The sequence below is a fragment of the Porites lutea genome, chromosome 3, assembly GCF_958299795.1.
Source record: "Porites lutea chromosome 3, jaPorLute2.1, whole genome shotgun sequence".
NCBI classification, from domain to species: Eukaryota; Metazoa; Cnidaria; class Anthozoa; order Scleractinia; family Poritidae; genus Porites; species Porites lutea.
This window is the reverse complement of record NC_133203.1, coordinates 12,853,835-12,876,317: the sequence shown is the minus strand read 5'-3', so window position 1 is coordinate 12,876,317 and position 22,483 is coordinate 12,853,835. Positions and strand designations below refer to the sequence as shown.

At 40.0% G+C, this 22,483-nt stretch overlaps 1 protein-coding gene across 1 annotated transcript; it reads right to left on the bottom strand.

The window, feature by feature from the left end:
• Positions 1-9,783: 9,783 nt before the first annotated feature.
• LOC140931571 (uncharacterized) lies at positions 9,784-22,483 on the bottom strand. The gene is made up of 6 exons (XM_073381374.1): positions 22,477-22,483; positions 21,494-21,598; positions 19,826-19,930; positions 13,522-13,806; positions 11,707-11,868; positions 9,784-11,010 (listed from the first exon to the last, which is right to left on the bottom strand). The coding sequence occupies exons 1-6, from the start codon at positions 22,481-22,483 to the stop codon at positions 10,433-10,435; spliced, it is 1,242 nt and encodes a 413-aa protein (XP_073237475.1). The 3' UTR covers positions 9,784-10,432.

The following is a 22,483-nucleotide window of genomic DNA, read 5'->3' as shown; positions in this document are numbered from 1 at the left end:
CCGGCATAAGGGCTATCGCAGGTCTGGGTTCTATTTCTTCCACAAATGTCATATAGTTCCCTTGGAGAATTTCATTGTGGCGCTTTATTCTCTACATATCTAACCTCTCCATAATTTCCATGTTGGAGCTGAAAAGCAAAGGCATGATACCCATCAGCATAATTATAAAAAAAAAAAGTAAAGTTGTCATAACTTCAGTTGAAACTAGGTGCACTGTTGTAAGAATTCAAGGAGGATAAAATCATGATCATAAAAAAGAGGTTCCTCTTATACGTATTCTGTGTTACGAGCTATTTAGGCCTACTTCAGTAGTAGTATCACTTCATAAAGCTAAATGCCCTTCCAGTGAGCCGTTTACATAGCATTTTTTTGAGAAAAAACTACGATGCTAAAAAGACAAACTTTGAAAATGACCTTAGATATGCACTAAGCCCTAAATATCGAATATTAAAATAAACTGTTCTAGAACGATCAAAATTGAAATAGCGACGCCCCGCCCCATACTTGACAATTTTAATTTTAAAGGTGGCTTTTATTTAATATACAGTTTCTTATAGTAAGGAGAGCTTTTTCCCCGCCGTCAGAAAATATCTTTGAACAATAAATGTTGGCTTCATTAAAACTCTCTTCGAGTAATAAGCAAAGAAACATTCTATTTTTTTCCATTATTATTAAAAGAGTATACTCTTGAAATACTAACTTCTTGAAAACATTTAAAACTAATAAATGGGGGGCATCTGTATCTGTAGATCAGAGGTGCTGAAAATACAAGCCACAGGTGGTAGGCTGCTATTCCTAGCTTACAACTTTCGATCAGTTTCTAAACAGTATCAACAAGTGCCAGTATCCTTGCCATTTTACGACATCTGTAAAGGGGATTTCGCAGCTAGGACGCGTACTAGTATGATCAAAAAATTAATACTTAGGTTGAACTAGGATTGCATTGGTTATGCATAATGATTGCTGTACCCTGGGTACCACCGACTTTTCATGCGCGATTCTGGTTTCCGGGTCCGTCTTTATCGTTTTTTTTTTCTTTTTGTTTTATATCCTATCTTTGGATTTAGCAATGCAGAAACGTCATCTTTGAAGGTTTTTTACGTATTTTTTAAATCCAGCACGGGCACAAATTTTATTCATGAATTTCTTCAGTCCCTGATCCGTATAATATAACATTGATACCTTCTAATCCAATACATCTGTCTGATGTTTGAGCTGACCTGCATGTAAAGCCGTGCAAATAAGTTCTTGCTCTGATAACCTAGCTGTACTTAATTATAATAAACATTGTTTAGAAGGGAAATCGAATTCGGCAATGGGAAGCACCTCACTTGTACAGGGTCATGCAGGAAGGATTAGAAAACCAGTAAGACAGCCATGTCAAAAATGAACATGCAGGGCAAAAAATGTAAACACGTTTTTTGTTTTCAGCTAAAACTAAGATCCGTAAACGCATCAAAATGTTCCTTTTACGACCACACCGAAGCTTTATTACACAGCAAAAAAACCAAAACCTAGTTCATGCTTACCGTAAATCCCGGACTGGGGTAAGTTATGCGGCAACACCCTCAATTTTGTTCCATCAAATGTGCTTCTTTATTGCTACGTGCGCCAGCTGAAGCCAAACAAAACCAGTTGGACCTAAGCCATGGACTTTCCAACATTCCTAACCTTTGACACTTTTTAAGCTATATTTCAGATATTTCAGTACCGTATAAGGAGGTTTGACGCAAATCAGAGTCAAACACTAAATATGAATCCCCGAGATCTTTGCAAGACGGACTGAATGGGGTTTACCCCTTTTTAGTTTTCTTTGCCCATTTCTATAGAGTTTAATGTTACAAAAATGTTACTGTTTACTCTTATAGCCGCAAGCTTCAAGTTTTAATCTGATACCTTGGAAAAAGAACACACAACCATATCAGCCATAAAACCAAGGCGGAGCAGCCATGAACCCCGGCGGGCATGAACCGCTGTATTTTCCTTCCGGCTTGCTGTTTTGAGGGTCTGAATTAAAAATCGAATGGAGGTACCTCGATAACACTAAACACTTCATTTTTTGGCTTTGTACAACATGGAATAGTTAAATTTTAGGCATTTTAACACTAACAGTAAAATATTCTTTGAAACAGAAACTTTTTTTCCGCAAAGAAGCAAAAGCGGCTCCAAAAAGGCCAATATTGTCTTGTTTAGTATATCAAGGAGTTTTCGGCCATTTTACGACAATTCCGGATTTTTTCAGAAGATCTCCGAAGACTACGTACGATTCCCGAAGACTGTCGAAGATTTCCGAGGACTAAGACAGAGGACCGATCAATGCCGAAGATGTCAGAAGAACCCTCCAAACAGTTAACAGTATTTTCTTCGAAAACATTTAACATAAGAAAATTGGCCTATGTAACAGCAAACACCTAAAAATTATGGGCAAATAACACTAAGCATTAAACTCTATTGAGACCCTCTGTTTTGGCTCTTGACTGCCTTCCGGGACACAAATGTCCAGGGCTGGCCACAAGATCCCTACTTTCCTTTTTCATTCTTAGTTCCAAACTTCTCAGAAGTGTGGAAGTGTGGAATAAAGTCAGCACTTTCCCCCTAGTCACGAACCCCTTGTCATTCTTTCCTTAGTTCTACACTTCTCAGAGGTGCGGAAGTGTGGAATAGTCTGACAAAGTTAGGGTAATGTCACACTTTTCCCCCAGTCACGAACTCCTTGTCATTCTTTACTTAGTTCTACACTTCTCAGAGGTGCGGAAGTGTGGAATAGTCTGACAAACTTAGGGTAATGTCACACTTTTCCCCTAGTCATGAACCCCTTGTCATTCTTTCCTTAGTTCTACACTTCTCAGAGGTGCGGAAGTGTGGAATAGTCTGACAAAGTCAGGATAATTTCACACTTTTCCCCTAGTCATGAACCCTTTGTCATTCTTTACTTAGTTCTACACTTCTCAGAGGTGCGGAAGTGTGGAATAGTCTGACAAAGTTAGGGTAATGTCACACTTTTCCCCCAGTCATGAACCCCTTGTCATTCTTTCCTTAGTTCTACGCTTCTCCGAGGTGCGGAAGTGTGGAATAGTCTGACAAAGTCAGGATAATTTCACCCTTTTCCCCTAGTCATGAACCCTTTGTCATTCTTTACTTAGTTCTACACTTCTCAGAGGTGCGGAAGTGTGGAATAATAATCTGACAAAGTCAGGATAATGTCACACTTTTCCCCTAGTCACGAACCCCTTGTCATTCTTTACTTAGTTCTACACTTCTCCGAGGTGCGGAAGTGTGGAATAGTCTGACAAAGTCAGGATAATGTCACACTTTTCCCCTAGTCATGAACCCTTTGTCATTCTTTACTTAGTTCTACACTTCTCAGAGGTGCGGAAGTGTGGAATAATAATCTGACAAAGTCAGGATAATGTCACACTTTTTCCCTAGTCACGAACCCCTTGTCATTCCTTACTTAGTTCTACACTCCTCAGAGGTGCGGAAGTGTGGAATAGTCTGACAAAGTCAGGATAATGTCACACTTTTCCCCTAGTCATGAACCCTTTGTCATTCTTTACTTAGTTCTACACTTCTCAGAGGTGAGGAAGTGTGAAAAGTCTGACAAAGTGTGAGGTTTGCGCTTCGCGCGCGTACGACTCTTACGCCACGCTTTGCCGATTTCTTTACTGATTTTGAGAAAAAACCGACTGTTTTGCAGTCTAGCCCCTGCCAGGCTTCAAAAAAAGAATAACAGAGTCTCATGTACTGATTAAAGATGTTTAAGCTACTAGAACTACTAGAACTACACACTTGTCATCCTCAGGCCAACTCCCCCGCGTAGATTGCATAGCTGTTTATGATGCACTAACTTCTTGGCCTTACAGGTGCCTGTCTTGGAGGTATACAATTTTGTTTGTATCTTTCACTACGAATACAGCCTTCCTTCCTCGCTCCTCACTATCCTCAGGATGATTGTATCTAAACAACTGATAAAGTCGTTGAATTCACTCCGAGTCTTGGTTCAAAGACCCAAGTCACATTCGATTGGGCTCGCATGTACCGAGTAACTTGTCGGTCAAAATCTCAACTACGTGAACTCGGGCCCTGAGTCTCCGTGGCTGCACGTCCCACAACTTGTTCTGCAGTGGGGGCCCTGGCGTACAAGCAGTCATTCAATGACACAGCATCAGGATGGGCTTTTGCCGACGCGTCATAGTATGTACACCTCATGCAGTCTCTTCTCGAATTACTGGTTTATGGGGGATATAAAACTCCCCCCCCCCCCCCCCCCTGAGCTAGTTGATTAGCATTCTCCACAATTCCCTCAACTTTCTGATCTTGCTGTATGCGTGTTCTACTCCTGTTGGCTTCAGTTTCTGCTTCAGGCTTCCCAGCCGACGAAGACTCCCGTGCTCGTTGGAAAGAAGAGGTGGGTGATTCTTTTCCAGGGTAGGACTGCTTCAAAATATATAAAATGTCAGCAAGCACACAGCAACAAACCAGTGGTGCCGGATCTCCCAGTTGTAGATCAGTACAATTAAACTTGTAGAAAAATATGAAATGACAAACTGATCCTTATGGCAAGGCGATGAAGAAGTAAACAAACAATTTTTATTTAAACAAATTGCTCAAACCTTCATTCAGGGGCTAAAAGATAAATGGAAATAAAACTAAAAGTTCGTAACAAATAAGAATTTGAAAATGTGACAATAAAAATAATGGATTGTTATTGGTATAGGAGACTAGGTGGTATCATATCTCAGTGAGCTTCGTCAAGTCTATTTATTCCTAGAGAAGATAATGTGTTTTCTTTGAGTATTAAATGAGCTTCTCTAGCCTTTCTCACTGCATCTCGGTTGCTGCGTATGAGTTCAAGTGGGATTAGAATGACGTCGTTGATTGAATGTTTAGCTTGTACTTCTTCATACCACTCCACTTCACAGCGCGTCAACTGCTCACAATTCGTGCACTTCACTTGCTCATCTTCAGGGGTGTCAGCAAGTCCCATCACATCCAAATGACACAGTTTCTCATAATCCGCTGGACTGGTTTGTGTAAGGAGCATGTGTGCAGAATCAATTTCCTCTCCAGGAATTATTATTACACAACTTATGTCTGAGTGTGGCAAATAGATTGTACTGAGAAAAGAAATTGTAGGTTCTGCCACAATGATATAACCGACAAATTCAGTTATTGTTTTTAACATGAACGGATTCCATTAAAATGGTCCTGAATTCAGAAAATGTCTTCACTGCAGATTTATCTGAACAATCTTATGGGGATGATTATAAAATGTCTAAATAAAACTATCCAGATTAAGGAGAACAATTTTTACGAACTGGAGAGCTATCTGCGGGGGAAGGTTTTTGGTTGCTGTTCTTGCACCTTCGAAACAACAAAATCCCCGATGGTACTATTGACAAGGTGAAACAAGATTCCTCTGAATCGGTCACATTCATCAGAAAAATACGACCAGCAAGACGATAAGCCATACGCACGATCAAGCATGGTTTTTAAAAGACCACAAATAAAATAAAATATTTATTGTAGCTTACACTTTTATGACTAATATATTATCGTTCCCCAAGGGTCCGAATTCAAAATCTTTAAAATATCACTCTAACTTTGAAAATCAGGTTGAATCTTTCATCTTCGTTATAGCAACATCTAGTCCCTCATTACAGAGGGCCACAAAAATCATTGTTTATTCAGTACATACCTCTTATCTTCCCAGAAAAGCCGGAAAGTTTTCGCAAAATATTTTTTTTCGCAAAATATTTTGGATCGAATTTCATGACTGAAAAGGAGTATGGAATTTTAGCGGTTTCAAAATCTTGGCTCAATTCCTCTTTTACGAACGCTGAAGTAGAGATTGAGGGGTATAAATTGATTTGGCTTGACCTCCGTAAACATCGCGCCCTTCAAACAGGGCACCAGGAATGGATAAGTTACACATGTGTGATCAAGGATGCCCTACCAGTTATACTTCCAGTCCTGACAGAGCTTAAAAATAGATCGCTATTAACATCAGTTTTTCCATCTGCTTGGAAAGAGTCCGTGGTGATACCGATATTAAAGGAAGGGGATCATGAGGTTGCTAATAACAACCGGCCAGTATCACTGCTACCCGCTCTGTCTAAGATCTGCGAACGAGCAGCTCTTAATCAGTTAACGGAGTACACAACACGTCAGAACTGTTTAACTGAACATCAAAATGGAAACAAGAAGAAGCACTCGACAGAAACACTCCATATTTTCATGTCCGATATTATTCTCGAAGCAATGGATCGAAAACAAGTCACAGCGTTGGTTCTGTTGGACCTGTCAAAGGCCTTTGACAGTATCGAGCATGGGATCCTATTACGTAAACTTCAAGAACTGGGTGTGTCTATACAGGCCATGGAATGGTTTAGAAGTTATCTGACGGACAGGAATCAGTGGGTGAGGATTGTTTGTGAGGTGTCAGATCCTCGCCAGGTAGCTTATGGTGTACCTCAAGGGTCGATCTTGGGGCTAGGCCTTTTAATATATGCATCAACGATCTTCCAGCTGTCCTGTTACGTGGATGATTCCCAGCTCTATCTCCCGTTTCCTGTCCAGGAGACAGCCATGGCTGTGGAATATTTGTCCCAAGATTTACAACGGATTACCGCCTGGTGTTGCACACACAGCTTACTGATTAATCCAGATAAGACTAAGTTATTGCTTCTTGGAACCCCGCAGATGTTAGCTCGTGTGCCGGAGGGTTTTGGAGTTACGCTACTCGGTAAAGAGATTCTGCCGTCTCGTTCTGCAAAAGATTTGGGGGTCATCGTGGACTCGCGCCTTAGTCTTGACGAACATGTAACCGAGGTTGTATGTAAGTGTACAGGTAGCCTGTGCCAAATCAATCGTGTGAAACATTTGTTTGATAGTTCTACGCTCATAACCATCATAAATTCATTAGTGTTTAGCAAGCTTTTCTATTGTTCGTCCATGTGGTCTAGTACAACAAAAAAAAACATTGCTAGGCTTCAAAAAGTTCAGAATTTTGCGGCACGGATTGTGACTGGCGCAGGAAAGTATGAGCACATCACGCCGATGTCAAAGGAACTCCACTGGTTGCCGGTTGCTAAGCAACTGGAGGTTAGAGACATTTTAATGGCTTTCAAATGTATAAAGGGATTAGTCCCACCATCCTTGTGTAATAAGTTTTCGACAAGAAGCCAGGTGCATACTAGAAATACTAGGAATAAAGATAAACTTCATATACCATCTTTTAGATCAGCAACAGGTCAGCGATCTTTCTCATATAGGGCTGTTCAGCTCTGGAATGACCTTCCAGAAAGTTTAGCAAACATAGAGTCATTTAATGTTTTTAAGAATGAGATTAAAGGACGTGCACTTGACGAGTTTTTAAGCCATTGACACTCAATAGGTCTTATTATGCATATTTTATATTTTTAAAATAATATGGTAATGTTTTATCACTTTCAAATGTTTATTTTAGATTTCTATTGTTCATATTAGATTTTATTGTAATTGGTATGAGAAAACCCATTTTAATTGGATGTACCAATATATTTGATTGAATGATTGACTGAGATCTAAGAAAGGTTTGATTGTTGCGCACAATCAAAATAGAAACACCCAAAAAAGTTAAAACGTTCCAAATGATCGAACTTAGTAGTGACGAACATTGTTAGAGTTCTGCAGTTGTCCTCAGTTTCTTCTCCAAGGGTAAGTATTTGATTCGTGGTCCGAATAACTTCAGTAGGGTTTAGCCGATCACTTTAATTTGTCTATTTTATTTTTTTCATTATTATTCGTTAACATGTTGTGAAACGCAAAGTTTTAGTTTTAATGAAGGATCTATGTAGTACAAAAAATACGTAAATGCCACTGAGGTCTTAAGTTTGGCATGCAGTTTGTCAGTTCTCTTTGTTGTTTTCGGCGACACAAAAAATTCACATACACTTGCCAAGATATAACATATAGATTTAGCCAGGGCTAAAGCGAGGCTCTCTTTAATATCTTCAGTTTACTAAAACAAAATATAAAAATTAATCGTGTAATGCTAAGCGTTGACGACAACGGAAACAGCCAAAAACAATCAGTGGATCTAATTAGCAAATAACATCTTTGCACATGCAGCACACTTTTTTTGTACATTTCTTTGCCGTTGTTTTGCACGACTACCACGAGAAACTTCCAGAAACTTCCTGGTTATACGTTTTATGTGCTCTTGTTCACTTTTTTTTTTTTTGGCTGCCACTCATTTTCACCTTGGTGGCCGCTAGCCTCTCCTTTTTCTGACCGCTGCTATAAAATTTTCATGTTTTTATCCAACGAAATTGGTCTCCTTTGTTTTTTATCTCTCGCTCTAGCTTTTTCTCTGTTATCCATGTCAATGTAGACATTAAAATTAAGTGGAAAGAAAGAATCGGCTTTGCCGTTGTTGTTTTCATCTCTAAACGTCCGGGAAGCTATGCGATTTAACGCCAAAACGCGCGTGTGCTTGAAATGCAAAATTTCATCCCGGCTTACATAAAGAAGTGGACGTACGTGCGGACGTACTCCGTACGGACGACTTTCTCGGAACCAAAATTTCTTGGATGAAGAGATTACCAAATTTTCTTACCGATGTTGCTCCGCTGCGCGCGCTTCGCTCGCTTAAGAGCTCCGCTATATAAAAAAAAAAGACAGACTTACAGTCGGGGCTTCAGACTTCCCATTTTCGGCTTCTCGTAAATAGCTGTGAAAAACTATCTATTTTGCACCAGCTAGCACTTTTCTATTATTTCTATTATTTCTTTCTATTAGTTTTCTTATTCTTGTTCAGTAAAATTAGGGTGTCTTCTTCCCACAAGGCTAATACTTTTAAAAGGATAAATCTTTACTGAATTGTGCCAAGTTTGATGAATTAACTACATGAAGAAAATGAAGAAAAGTTGCCTAAGATGTGGGTTCAAGGTTTGTGTTTTTTTTTTCCCTCCGCCCAGAAGACTTAAGCTGAAAGGACGTTTCCCTGATTAATTTCGTGCTTGAGTGCGATTCTTTCAAGGAAAAAAGTCTAGTTCTTTTACTCCAGGAAGCAGTCAAACCTCATCAAGCGAGGTCAACACGTATTTAGCGGTCCCAGTCAATCAAGCGTTCACTTACCAACTTTCTATCGACAATTTATTTTAGTTGATTTTATCAGACAATCAGCCTGTACTAACACACGTTTTACCGTATATGTACTGGAAGCAAAGTTTTATATGCATCTCATTAATTACTTTCTGTAGAGCCTTATACTAAGTTTCAAACAAAGCTTTGACTTGCCAATCGATTGGTTTTGTTTTATCACTCTCTGTACTATTGAGTTTGAATTTGTTTAAAAAAGGAAAAAATATTTAAATAATACTGTCTACAATGATCTTTAAGTCAATCAAGACTGGTGGCATCCCGGGGGTACTCATTGGAATTCTTGGTTTTCTTCTGGAATTCTGCTCCTCCAGGTTCTCCAAATCCTGACCCTATTTCAGACCAAAAACGCTATCTACAACGTTTCAAAACCGGGCCGGTAAAAAATTATGTCATCATAACTGACTGGAAGAGTAACCCGAAAAAGGTTTCTGAAAGCCCATTTTGAATTTGCATACGTTCATATACTCCCGTACTTCCCTCGAAAACCATACGCGAATCAAGACCAAATCGGGCAAAAGTTTATACCTGTTTTCAAACCAGAACGGTGCAAAAACCATACCCTTTGGGGCGGCACATACTCCCTCCCGGGGCAGCATGATCTATGTATGTTATGGGCAACCACGAGGGCTTCAGAGTACGGACAAAATAGAAATATTTTTGTATGTTAGTTTAATTTGTATTTACAAATCTCTTGTAATTGGAATAAACGCGTTCTTCAGATGTCTATATTTGTACTCAACTGCGAATGCTGTTGTAGTGTTTTTCAAGGCTTAATCTGTTTCCGGTTTTAATAAAGCCACGTGGAATAAATACTGACAACTTTCGGTCTTTTTTCACTGTACGTGTTTGGCGATAATAAGAGCCCGAGAATTTAATTCAATATGTTAACCAGTGAATTTCTTGTCCGAATTAAACTAGTGACCTCTTGGTTTCGGAGGGTGGGCTTTTTTCCTTATGTATGCGTTAAAATTTACAGAAATGACTTTCGGTTTCAACAGCTATGATAGTGTCTATTCTGATAAATTAGCGTCCATATAAAGAGAGACAGGTGATATTCTGCTGTCGATAATCAATACGGTAAACTTTATAATTTCTCTGCACTATAATCTTTTATACCGCTGTCGAGAAACGTTTTCAGTCTCTGTACACTCTACAAAAACATACCATAGCAGAATGGCGAAACTCATATAAATCATGGTTCTTTCCCAGGGTGTTCTCCTACTCGGAGAGAACACTCTGGGAACGAAGTTAAATATAAACAGACCCCTAAGTCGTATAACTCTTTCTAGTCCAAATATGGCACACTGAGTACTCCATATAACTCGATACCCGCCAGGGACATAGCATGCGTGCCTGGCACACTGGTCGACATGTCTTTTATCTGGACTATCTTGAACTGACGATACGCTCTTACTTCCCCTTTAACAGACCACGTTTTTGTTTTATATGAGAAGCCTTTATTTCCTGAGAACATGTGTGAAAAACGCTGCGACCTCCAATCAACTTGATGATGCCTGCCCAGCACACACCAATCATCGTCATTACAAAGCCTGCCAAGGAGCTCAAAGTTTTGAAGAAAGTTTCTGTCATTGCATCCGAGCTGCCTCAAAGTGTAGTCAGTAGGTCTTAGGGTGTAGTAGTCTCCCAAATCCAAACACCATCCTAAGCGAGTGTAGCTGTTGCCGGGAGTGAAATATTCCAAGATATTTTCAGGGTCTCCACGACCATTACCATCGCAGTAGGACACTTTCACTCCGGAAGACGGTACCCGAGCAGGATTCAGCCACATACTGACTCCGGCATTGAAACCGAGGTAGTGAATAACACCTTTAGTATCAAAGTCTCCCTCATACCTGAAATGATCTGAAACCAAAAACAACAGAAGAGCGTTAAACGAAAATGTAAAGATAATAAGGAATCACACAATGTTGTTTTGTTAGCTTGGAAGAAATATAACTATTGAAAATGGACTTAAAATTTCAGTGGACACCACCTCGCATTAATGGCAACGGATGCCTGCGAAGCGAAGTGTGCTTAGTACGAGGTTATCTGCAAAACAAACCCGGGAAGAAAAACTAAGGAAACCGTTCGTGGCATGAAGTTTTCTTCTTAATTAAAAATTCAGTGATTTCATATATTCATAGATCACAAACATTGCACTTTTTGAGAACTAAAGACGGATAAAAAATGTTAGTAAAATCCAACTAGTGGTCTATTATCAATTCTGCGTTCTGATTGGTTGAGCTACTACTAGGCTATATGTTATAGCCCACTTGTAGCGAAAAGCGCCGGCTTTGAAAACCAAAACAATGGCGGCTGAATCGCGTTTTGCTACTCAAAGTTGTTTTGTCTCGATATTTTTGACCAACTAGTTGGATTTTACTAAAACAATTATTCCTGTCGCCCTCATGGCCTCTGGGTCAATAGCTTTCGGCCTTATGGGCTATTGACTCAGAGCCCATTGGGGGTCGAGGAATAATTGTTAATCAGTCAGGTCAAAGTCTCAATACTGTTACGATGTAGAAATGAGGAGAGTGGCAAAGGTTTCATTGTTCTTACATTCTCTAGTTTGTGATAATTCGTTTCTTAGTCGTGTCGAAGTTCTACTTTTTTGACACCGAGAAGTCCGTTCACACTCCATTCGTCGCGACTGTCTTCCCGATGAGTCATCAAATGGCTCTTGAAAATTATCCCGAGAACTTTGCAGACCAGACAGTCGTCCTGCGTAAAGAAAGAAAAAACGCTATTGTGTTAGTAATTTTATACTCAGTCTAATTGTTTTGCGAATTACAATAAATACAAACAAAAGTGACTAGCAAAATTGTTCGGTATGACGAGGTTTCGCTAAATCGAGCTTCTTTTACAATTACTTTTCTTATACTCCGTTCGTTATGAGGTAACGAGTTCTTAGTTATATACAGGTTTGTACGTTATATCGACGTTCCAGGTAACGAGGAAACTATAATCACTTCCACAGCTTTTCATACCCGCGCTTACAGCTGGTCCTCGGATTTCGCAACGTACAGCGCAGAAATTACTTGATAAGAGAGCGAGAAAATTTTTGAACAAAGTGAGAAAGCTTTCACAATTTGGCAGAATCGTTAAGAAGCCATCAGTCAAAGAATGACCACTATCTTTCATTCCGCACTCAATTTAGTGATGAGGGAGAGAAGGTATCCCTGACTATATCTTATCCTTTGTCGAGTGCTATATTAACGGGGAAACTACCCGAAAGGGTTTTCTCCCGAGTCACACCCCACATTCTAGAAATATATACGAATAAATGTAAAGGAAAGTATCAAACATAACAGACACACTTCTGTACATTGTATATTTAACAATTATTCCTCGAGCCCGAATGGGCTCTTGACTCAGAAGCCATGAGGGCGAGAGGAATAATTGTTTTAGTAAAATCCAACTAGTTGGTCAAAAATATCGAGAATAAAAAAAGTTTAGCTAGTTAAAGCTAGACTTTAATCCTTTTTGCCGCCAAAAAGCCCGCGCTTTCTCTGCTAGTCAGGGCTATAACATATAGCCTAGTAGTAGCTCAACCAATCAGAGCGCAGCATTGACAATAGACCTCTAGTTGGATTTTACTGATAGTATATACACACTCAGTGATCTTGGTGATTTAAGCAATCTGATTGGTTCGCTATCTCGGACTATTCAACATTAGTAAAAAAAAAGAATTCAAAACGGCGTTTTTCCATTTACTGTAACTGAGTTTTGTGGTTGATGAATTGTTTACAACTCCCGTTTATTCGCGTAGAAGCCGTTTCGCGAACTCAGCGTTTCTTAACAAGAAAAATTTGGCCCAAAAATCGAAGTTTATTTATGACAAACAAATTTGAAAGCAAATGTTTGCAGAAATTCTATGTTTCAAGTAAATATGAAAAAGAATGTTATATGAAGACGACGTCTTACCTCGAGGAACTGCGCTGCCATTTCTTCAGCACTTCATGCGAAGAACGAAACAACAAACCTTTTCGGCAATAAACTTGGCGAGTGAACAGAAAACAACAAAGCTCTTCTTTTCTTTTCAGGTAAGGAAACAATTCAAACTTTAAACGGTTCCATTAAAGCCATTACGCTATTGTTCGCGAAGTGATAAACTTGTGAATTGCCATGTTTGAAAATTCTACAAAGATCTATTTTTAAACTTTCGCGTAATTTGATCTGTCAATCAAATCGTACTTTTTAACCTTCCTCTCTAAGCTGAGTTTGTTGAGATCACTTCGTGTGTATATACTAAAACAATTATTCTTTTCAATCTCGGTGAATAGTGGCTTTAGGAATATTTACCTCGCCCCGCTATTTGCGAGTATGACATAAAGCGATAAGGTTTTTTTTTTTTTTTTTTTTTCCAGCACTAACCTTCAAGTGTGTCGTTCCTTTGATCGAGCTGGCTTGAATTTTCCAGCAAATTTGCGTCCGGTAACGCTGTCCGCAACAGTTGCAGCTGTACCTCTAACTTCTCACACTTATATAATAGTTTTTTCACCTCCGATTCTGAACTCTGCAGTTTGGTCTTTAGTTCATTTGTCTGTGTTTCTAACGCGTCACACTTCATGAAATATTCGCTTTTCTTTTGTTCCACACGATCTCGATATATTTTAACTTCTTCGAGTTCGGTTTCAAGTTTGGAGACTGTGTTGTCTTCTGCAGAAATAAAGAAAAAATAGAACGAAACAACAGGCGTTCCTCTACAATAAAGTTTACTAAAGAACCTAGGTTAAGTCTTAATTTTGATAACTTCTATGTTTATGACTGCTCATGACTGATATACATGATTGTATACTGACTCTGAAACTACCCGCAGTCTGAAGGGTCCCGAGGGCGAGCAAGTCGAGGGAGGAAATTTTTCAAGTAAACCGATTCAGACGCCGAACTTTTCATGAGCCGAACCTAATACTTTGAATTAAGTACATGAAAAATAAAATAAAGTTTGGCGTCTGAATCAATTAGAAACGCCTGTTCCAATTTGGAACGGCTCAGCCGTTCTTTTCGGCTGGTCCGGCCGGGAATTTCGCCTTTGGAGCGACTTTGGAACGGCTTTGATTCAGACGCCGAACTTTTCATGTACCAAACCTAATGCATAAATCATTATAACGTATCATTTGTGAGTAGTTTGACCGAAATGGGAATTTTTCTCCTTTTGAATTTAGTTCGGCTGGAATTAAGATCGGCGTCTGAATCAATTCAGCCGGCCTAAATAATTTGGGTCAGCCTTAAGGTGGCTCCCTAGAGTAAATTGTCCGTGCGCAGCCTGAGCACTAGTATGGCGCGAGCTTCAAAATCCGCGCGACGTCCACGCAAAAAAAAGACAAACATGGCCTCTTTGTTTCGAAATATTCCCCGAAAAAAACTTTATTAACCTTCTGTTGAAGCTCATTGTGCAAAAAGTTTGGTTAGTGTAGGTGAAACATTTATGAGAGGAGACAATGTTACAAGTGACTATCGATCTCTATAAGAGTAAATTGTATGTAAAAACGAAGCAGAAATTTTCCAAAGACATCAATTCTTTCGCTTCAAAAGTAGACAAAGGTAAAATAGTGCAAGTAAATGGTGAATGGAAACTTTACAAAGAAAACAAAGAAATAAGTACGCTAACCCTAAAGGAAGCAATGTTGCTGTTTCTGGCCTTTGGTTCACGGTCAGTGGAAAGATCTGAAAGATCGAGCCAAGTCCCTAACAACCACTGAAGAATGTCTTCACCGGCGGCGCTCCTCGGTCACTTCATTTCTCTTACATTTGATTTATTTGATTAAGAAATTCTAGAAGTAGTGGCTTTAAGGCAAGATTACAGCAAGTGTAATTTTTTTTGTTTTGCCGACTCTATCACATTGTTTAAAAAACTTATCAGAAGAAAGGTTTCTTGCTTAACTTGCATCCTGATCGAAGGAACCTTCCCATCGACGAACCAACATCCTTGTACGTTTTGTCGCACAAAGAAAAATAATTTTTGAGTCACAGATTGACCCTTGACGAAAGCGATGTAGGTTTTCCGTCGAGAACTACAGTCTTGTACGTGCAGCTGAGGACGTGATGTACTTTTTTTAGATCGGCGCCATCTTAATAATAATAATAATAAAATATTTATATAGCGCCTATACTTTTCAGTGCTAAGCGCTTTACAATGCTTCAAAAAGGTCTGGATAAAAAATAAAAATCCTAAAATCATTTACATATATATAAACATACATAGTCACAAAAATACAAAATAAAAAACCTAAGATAATTCGTAAACTGGCTTAAAAAGAAAGGTCTTCAATTTAGATTTAAATTATTTGCATTATGGATCGATCTAATTTCAATAGACAAATCGTTCCAGAGTATAGGGGCAATGACTGAAAAAGCCCTTAAACCGTATGTCTTTAAGTTACAGGCTTTAATAACGAGACGCCACTTGTCTGAAGATGAGCGAAGGTACCTTGCAGGTTCATAAGCATGGATTAGGTCAACCAAATAATCAGGAGCTAAATTGTTGAGTATTTTAAAACAAATAAGATTAATCTTAAAGATTATTCTTTGCTCCACTGGTAGCCAGTGCAACTCCTTTAGAGTATTACTTATGTGATCAAACTTACTTAAGCAGGCAATCGCACGCGCAGCAGCGTTTTGGACATTTTGCAGTTTGTTAATTTCATACTTGGGAAGACCATGTAAAAGCGAGTTGCAGAAATCCAGCTTTGAATTTATGAATGCGTGCACAAGAACTTAAGCCGTTGTGACATTGATATACTTACGAATCTTAGCTATATTTCTAAGGTGGTAGAATGCCACATTAACTATGTTGTTAATATGAAAAGACATCGTTACGGTGTTATCGAAAATGACGCCGATATTACGCGCCTTATTTGTAGGCTTGATGATATCAGTTCCTATTTTAATAGAAGGTAGCCGTGGGGGCAGTCTGAACCTAGAATAGAGAATGAGAAGTTCCGTTTTGTCAGTATTTAGTTTCAGTTTGTTAGTAGTCGTCCAGTGTGAAGGTGGTGTACAGTTGAGTATCATCAGCATATACTGATGGAAATTCATGTCATGCCATCGTATTAGGTCACCTAGTGGGGCCGTGTACAACAGATACAGCAAGGAACCCAACACGGACCCCTGTGGTACACCAAATCTGAGCGGACGAACTGAAGAGGTAAATCCATCAATCTGAACTGACTGGGAACGATCCGTAAGATAAGACTGAAGCCACGAAAGTGCTTTTCCTTTTATACCAAACCTGGATCGCAGTCTGTGTAACAAGATCTTATCTTTTACAGCAGGCTTTTAAAGAAAAACTTCGCCGTCGAAATTATCCCTAAAGAAGAACAAGGTTGAAAAGGTATCCAGAAGTGGGCTGGCATTTGAAGATCTGCAAACGGTCGGTAGGGCAGATTAGGAAATGAAGGCCTTATCGTGATCCTTGCAAAACCGCCGTCTTATCTCCGATGATCGCCATCCGCACGAGTAGTGACTACCACGGCTCAAATTTTGGCTACAATGGTTAAGTATTTCGAAGAAAGCATCCAGTGTTTGGTATAAAATTGAATCCGCTATCTCTCCTTTTTCAACTGGTGAGATATCACCGTAATAATACTGATAAACAGCTTTAACAATTGTTTTCGCACTTTTCGAAGAAATCACATGTTTTCGGCTATGTGCGTTATGCGCATGCGAGTGTGATGGCTCGCGCGCGTATTTTGCTCATACGACCTCGAACCACGCGTGTTTTTCGGATTTTTGTGACGTCAGCGCAGTTAATTAACCGTGAATTTCTCGCGTTTCCATGGGAAAATTTTTTTAAAAATCGCCTTATTTCTTAACAGTTGCAATACTTTTGTACTGTCCTTTTCTTGTTAAAATCTGTAAGAGCTAAACTCGGCCATAAAGAAAAGTTACAACTTTCAAAATATTGGCGAAACCGTCTTAACGACCCCATGTTTTTTCCACTTTAAAATGTTAAGCAATATCGTTAACATAAAGTGGCAAAGTTTAAAGACATTTCACCGAGGGAAATAAGAAATATTAAGAAAAAATGATCAAAAATGACAAAATTACTGCCTGTTTAAGGATGCGATGTTGCCATGGCAACGGCCTCAATCCAGAAAATGAAATTTGATAAAGGAGCCTTTTTACACGGGTAAACTTAGCGGTGAATTTCGTGAACCAAATCGCAAAGACAAAGTAACTAGATTTCCTTCTGCATCGTATGCTAGATCGTTAGGGTTATTAGTAAATACTCTAGGGAGCCACCTTAATTCGAGTTAGGTTTGGCTCATGCGGAAAAGTTCGGCGTCTGAACTGGGCCTTAGGAAAAAGGACTTCATTGCAATTAGTGTCCACCTGCGAGGCCGAGCGAATTTTTTTTCTAGCATATTAAGGTGGTGCGTAACAGAAAGGATGGATGGAGCACAACGCGCTGCATATAGTGAGGAATGCAAAAGAAGCAGACGAGCTTCGGCGAGAGATGATAAAACATAACCATTCTTTGGTGAGTCCTAGCTGCAGAGAACAAGAACGATGACAAATACAACACCTCGTTATTACTTTGCTTGCATGTGAAGTTACTTTAAAAAAACAAGTGCAGTCAAACCCCGCTTAATACGGACACCTCATTATTACGTAAAGTTTGCTTTGTCCCTGGGGAAAGAAAGCCCTTAAATCTACTTTAAATTCAACCCGCTTAATAAAGACACTTTCTACAGCCCCTCAGCCCCTCGCATAAGGGGTTTTGACAGTAGGCACTTCTGTAGACTGTCAGTCTGCGCAAGTGGTTTATTATAATTATAAGTATCCTGTTGATCTTTTTCCTCTGTGCAGACGTCTCCTATTTCCTTTGTTGCACGCGGAAAAGGGACGTCTGCGTAACGCCGTCGCTAATCGTGTTGCAGCGTCCCGCTGGGTTCCCAAGATCTTGGGAACATGCTGTGATAGGCTGACACAGTGTGCATTGTTTGACGTAACGCTGATTGGTTGTTATCGAATAATGATAATGTACGCGGTGATTTATGTAATCGGGGTTTTCCAGCCAAAACAAATCAAAACATGTGCCATTGTGTGCAGACCGTTCGAAATCTTGTGCGAGGCCGTGGAAAATTTAACGTGTGCGAGGAAATCATTTCTTTACAATTTTACTGTGCATGATCCCATGACATCATATTTGTAAACAGTGTCCGAGAAAACTACAAAAGCTGTGGTCACACTACGGACTTTTACCTAGGTGAAACCGATTTACCTAGGGCAAATTCATCAAAAATCTCCCGAGGTAAATTCATCTCGGGTTTTGTTTTACCTAGGTAAAAATTCTGGGAAGGTCACACTAGTGATATCGGCTCCCAAAGTTTTCACGCCAGTTGAATTTTTTGGAGCGTAAATTCAAGAAGGCAAAATGCGCAGGGATCTAGCTGATCAAAGAGACGATTTTTTTCTTTTATCTCGCTGTTATTTCTTACGCTAATTCAACGTGCAAGGTGAAGAAAGGCGAAGACGTAGACGATTTGTGCCCCCAGAATTTCTTTCACAGGGTGATCTATGTCCGGTCCTGTCATCAAGACCTTCGCCGATGAGCGTCTATTGGCTAGCAACGTCGGTATTTCATTTTTCCCCAGCTATTGCTTTGGGGTAGCTGTCAAGGTAAACTCTATTGTTTTCGAGCCACATCCAAGACCCAGACGATAAAATTTCCCCGAGGTAAGTGACCTAGGGAAAAATCGGTCACACTTAAAAAATCAAGTTTCCCTAGTTAAACTGTCAACAAGTCGTATTTACCTACAATCGGCGACAAAATTGTTGAGACATTGTACTTAAATAGGGTAATTTCGGAGAACAAAAGAATCCGCACCCCTCCCCTGTCCCCTCCATTCAAAGTTGGGGTGTTTGTTGTTTTCTACAGGTAGCTAGAACAAGGGCACAACATTGCACGGAGGGGATGGGGGAGGAAAGCTATATTTCCTCCCTTTGAAGTTAATAAAACGTAAAAAAGCCCAGTTTTGGGCGAAGTGTCTCAACTCATTTTGTCGCCGATTGTAGGTAAAAAGTCTGTAGTGTGATCACAGCTAAAAGCGGCGTGGACTTCGCACCAGGCAGGCATTTCGGAGAAAGCCAGGCAAAAAAAAATCTTTATTCAGCCCTAACAAACAGAGGTCAAAGAAAATTTAAACACTTTACAACTGCATCTGAAATCAAATCCTATCAGGGAACACCCATAGAAGCATAAACCACAGGAAATGATTACTCAGTATGCATGTAACAAACCTGCTTCATGACCTCTAAATGTAAGACTTAGTGCGGCAAAAACGAGATTTACTCAGTCAAATTTTAGAATGCTACAAGCACTGTGTAGTGCTAGTAACATACGCGCGAGAGAGAAAAGATGAAAAACCTCTGTTTAAGCAGACTCTCAAGGTCACGTATCGCATTATCACGAGCTTATGATATTGTGTTTGGCCTGTCAACTCTTATTTCTAACCGGATATTATTTCACAATTTATGCGAAATAGATCATACCCTGCCAGCGGAACGCTGGAACACGATTAGCGACGGCGTTACGCAGACGTCCCTTTTCCGCGTGCAACAAAGGAAATAGGAGACGTCTGCACCAAGGCAAGTCGATATTGAACTTTTCACATCTGGTTGTGAAACGTTTTAGGGGTCAACCGCTCAACAGCTTCTGATTTCTTCCACTTACGTAAGCGTTTCTTCTCTTCAAAACACCGCAATTTGGTCTTTAGATCCTCTGTTTGGTCTTTGAAATTTTCCAGTTCGATTTCGAGTTCCAAGAGCCGCTTGTTCTCTGTAGAAGAAACAAAAAAAATCATTCAAGACGTTTGTTCTGGTTCATAGGTTTTTTTTTTTTTTACCATAACTGTCCACCTGAGAGGCCGAGCGAATTTTTTTCTCTAGAATACTAAGGTGGGGCGTAACAGAAAGGATGGTTGGAGCACAACGCACTGCATACAGTGAGGAATGCAAAAGAAGCAGACGAGCTTCGGCGAGAGATGATAAAACATAACCATTCTTTGGTGAGTCTTAGCTGCAGAGCACAAGAACGATGACAAATACAACACCTCGTTATTACTTTGCTTGCATGTGAAGTTACTTTAAAAAAACAAGTGCAGTCAAACCCCGCTTAATACGGACACCTCATTATTACGTAAAGTTTGCTTTGTCCCTGGGGAAAGAAAGCCCTTAAATTTTCTTCAAATTCAACCCGCTTAATAAGGACACTTTCTACAGCCCCTCAGCCCCTCGCAAAAGGGGTTTTGACAGTAGGCACTTCTGTAGACTGTCAGTCTGCGCATGTGGTGTATTATAATTATAAGTATCCTGTTGATCTTTTTCCTCTGTGCAGACGTCTCCTATTTCTTTTGTTGCACGCGGAAAAAGGACGTCTGCGTAACGCCGTCGCTAATCGTGTTGCAGCGTCCCGCTGGGTTCCCAAGATCTTGGGAACATGCTGTGATAGGCTGACACACAGTGCGCATTGTTTGGCTTAACGCTGATTGGTTGTTATCGAATTTGGTCTGATAATGTATGTAGTAATTTGTGTAATCGGGGTTTTCTAGCCAAAACAAATCAAAACATGTGCCATTGTGTGCAGACCGTTCGAAATCTTGTGCAAGGCCGCGGAAAATTTAACATTTGCGAGGAAATCATTTCTTTACAATTTTACTGTGCATGACACATGACATCATATTTGTAAACAGTGTCTGAGAAAACTACAAAAGCGGCGTGGACTTCGCACCAGGCAGGCATTTCGGAGAAAGCCAGGCAAAGAAACTAAAATCTTTATTTAGCCCTAACAAACAGAGGTCAAAGAAAATTTAAACACTTTACAACTGCATCTGAAATCAAATCCTATCAGAGAACACCCATAGAAGCATAAACCACAGGAAATGATTACTCAGCGTGAATGTAACAAACCTGCTTCATGACCTCCAAATGTAAGACTTCGTGCAGCAAAAACGAGATTTACTCAGTCAAATTTTAGAATGCTACAAGCACTGTGTAGTGCTAGTAACATACGCGCGAGAGAGAAAAGATGAAAAACCTCTGTTTAAGCAGACTCTCAAGGTCACGTATCGCATTATCACGAGCTTATGATGTTGTGTTTGGCCTGTCAACTCTTATTTCTAACCGGATATTATTTCACAATTTATGCGAAATAGATCATACCCTGCCAGCGGAACGCTGGAACACGATTAGCGACGGCGTTACGCAGACGTCCCTTTTCCGCGTGCAACAAAGGAAATAGGAGACGTCTGCACCCAGGCAAGTCGATATTGAACTTTTCACATCTGGTTGTGAAACGTTTTAGGGGTCAACCGCTCAACAGCTTCTGATTTCTTCCACTTACGTAAGCGTTTCTTCTCTTCAAAACACCGCAATTTGGTCTTTAGATCCTCTGTTTGGTCTTTGAAATTTTCCAGTTCGATTTCGAGTTCCAAGAGCCGCTTGTTCTCTGTAGAAGAAACAAAAAAAATCATTCAAGACGTTTGTTCTGGTTCATAGGTTTTTTTTTTTTTTACCATAACTGTCCACCTGAGAGGCCGAGCGAATTTTTTTCTCTAGAATACTAAGGTGGGGCGTAACAGAAAGGATGGTTGGAGCACAACGCACTGCATACAGTGAGGAATGCAAAAGAAGCAGACGAGCTTCGGCGAGAGATGATAAAACATAACCATTCTTTGGTGAGTCTTAGCTGCAGAGCACAAGAACGATGACAAATACAACACCTCGTTATTACTTTGCTTGCATGTGAAGTTACTTTAAAAAAACAAGTGCAGTCAAACCCCGCTTAATACGGACACCTCATTATTACGTAAAGTTTGCTTTGTCCCTGGGAAAAGAAAGCCCTTAAATTTTCTTCAAATTCAACCCGCTTAATAAGGACACTTTCTACAGCCCCTCAGCCCCTCGCAAAAGGGGTTTTGACAGTAGGCACTTCTGTAGACTGTCAGTCTGCGCATGTGGTGTATTATAATTATAAGTATCCTGTTGATCTTTTTCCTCTGTGCAGACGTCTCCTATTTCCTTTGTTGCACGCGGAAAAGGGACGTCTGCGTAACGCCGTCGCTAATCGTGTTGCAGCGTCCCGCTGGGTTCCCAAGATCTTGGGAACATGCTGTGATAGGCTGACACACAGTGCGCATTGTTTGGCTTAACGCTGATTGGTTGTTATCGAATTTGGTCTGATAATGTATGCGGTGATTTGTGTTTCGGGGTTTTCCAGCCAAAACAAATCAAAACATGTGCCATTGTGTGCAGACCGTTCGAAATCTTGTGCGAGGCCGCGGAAAATTTAACTTGTGCGAGGAAATCATTTCTTTACAATTTTACTGTGCAT

Bases quoted from the DNA above. Each gene is read 5' to 3' on its own strand.
- LOC140931571 (XM_073381374.1), bottom strand. The intron at 19,931-21,493 runs GTAAGTGGAAGA...TTTCTTCTACAG, and splicing joins TGAAGAGAAGAAACGCTTAC to AGAACAAGCGGCTCTTGGAA. The intron at 11,011-11,706 runs GTAAGAACAATG...TTTTGGTTTCAG, and splicing joins ATTATCACAAACTAGAGAAT to ATCATTTCAGGTATGAGGGA.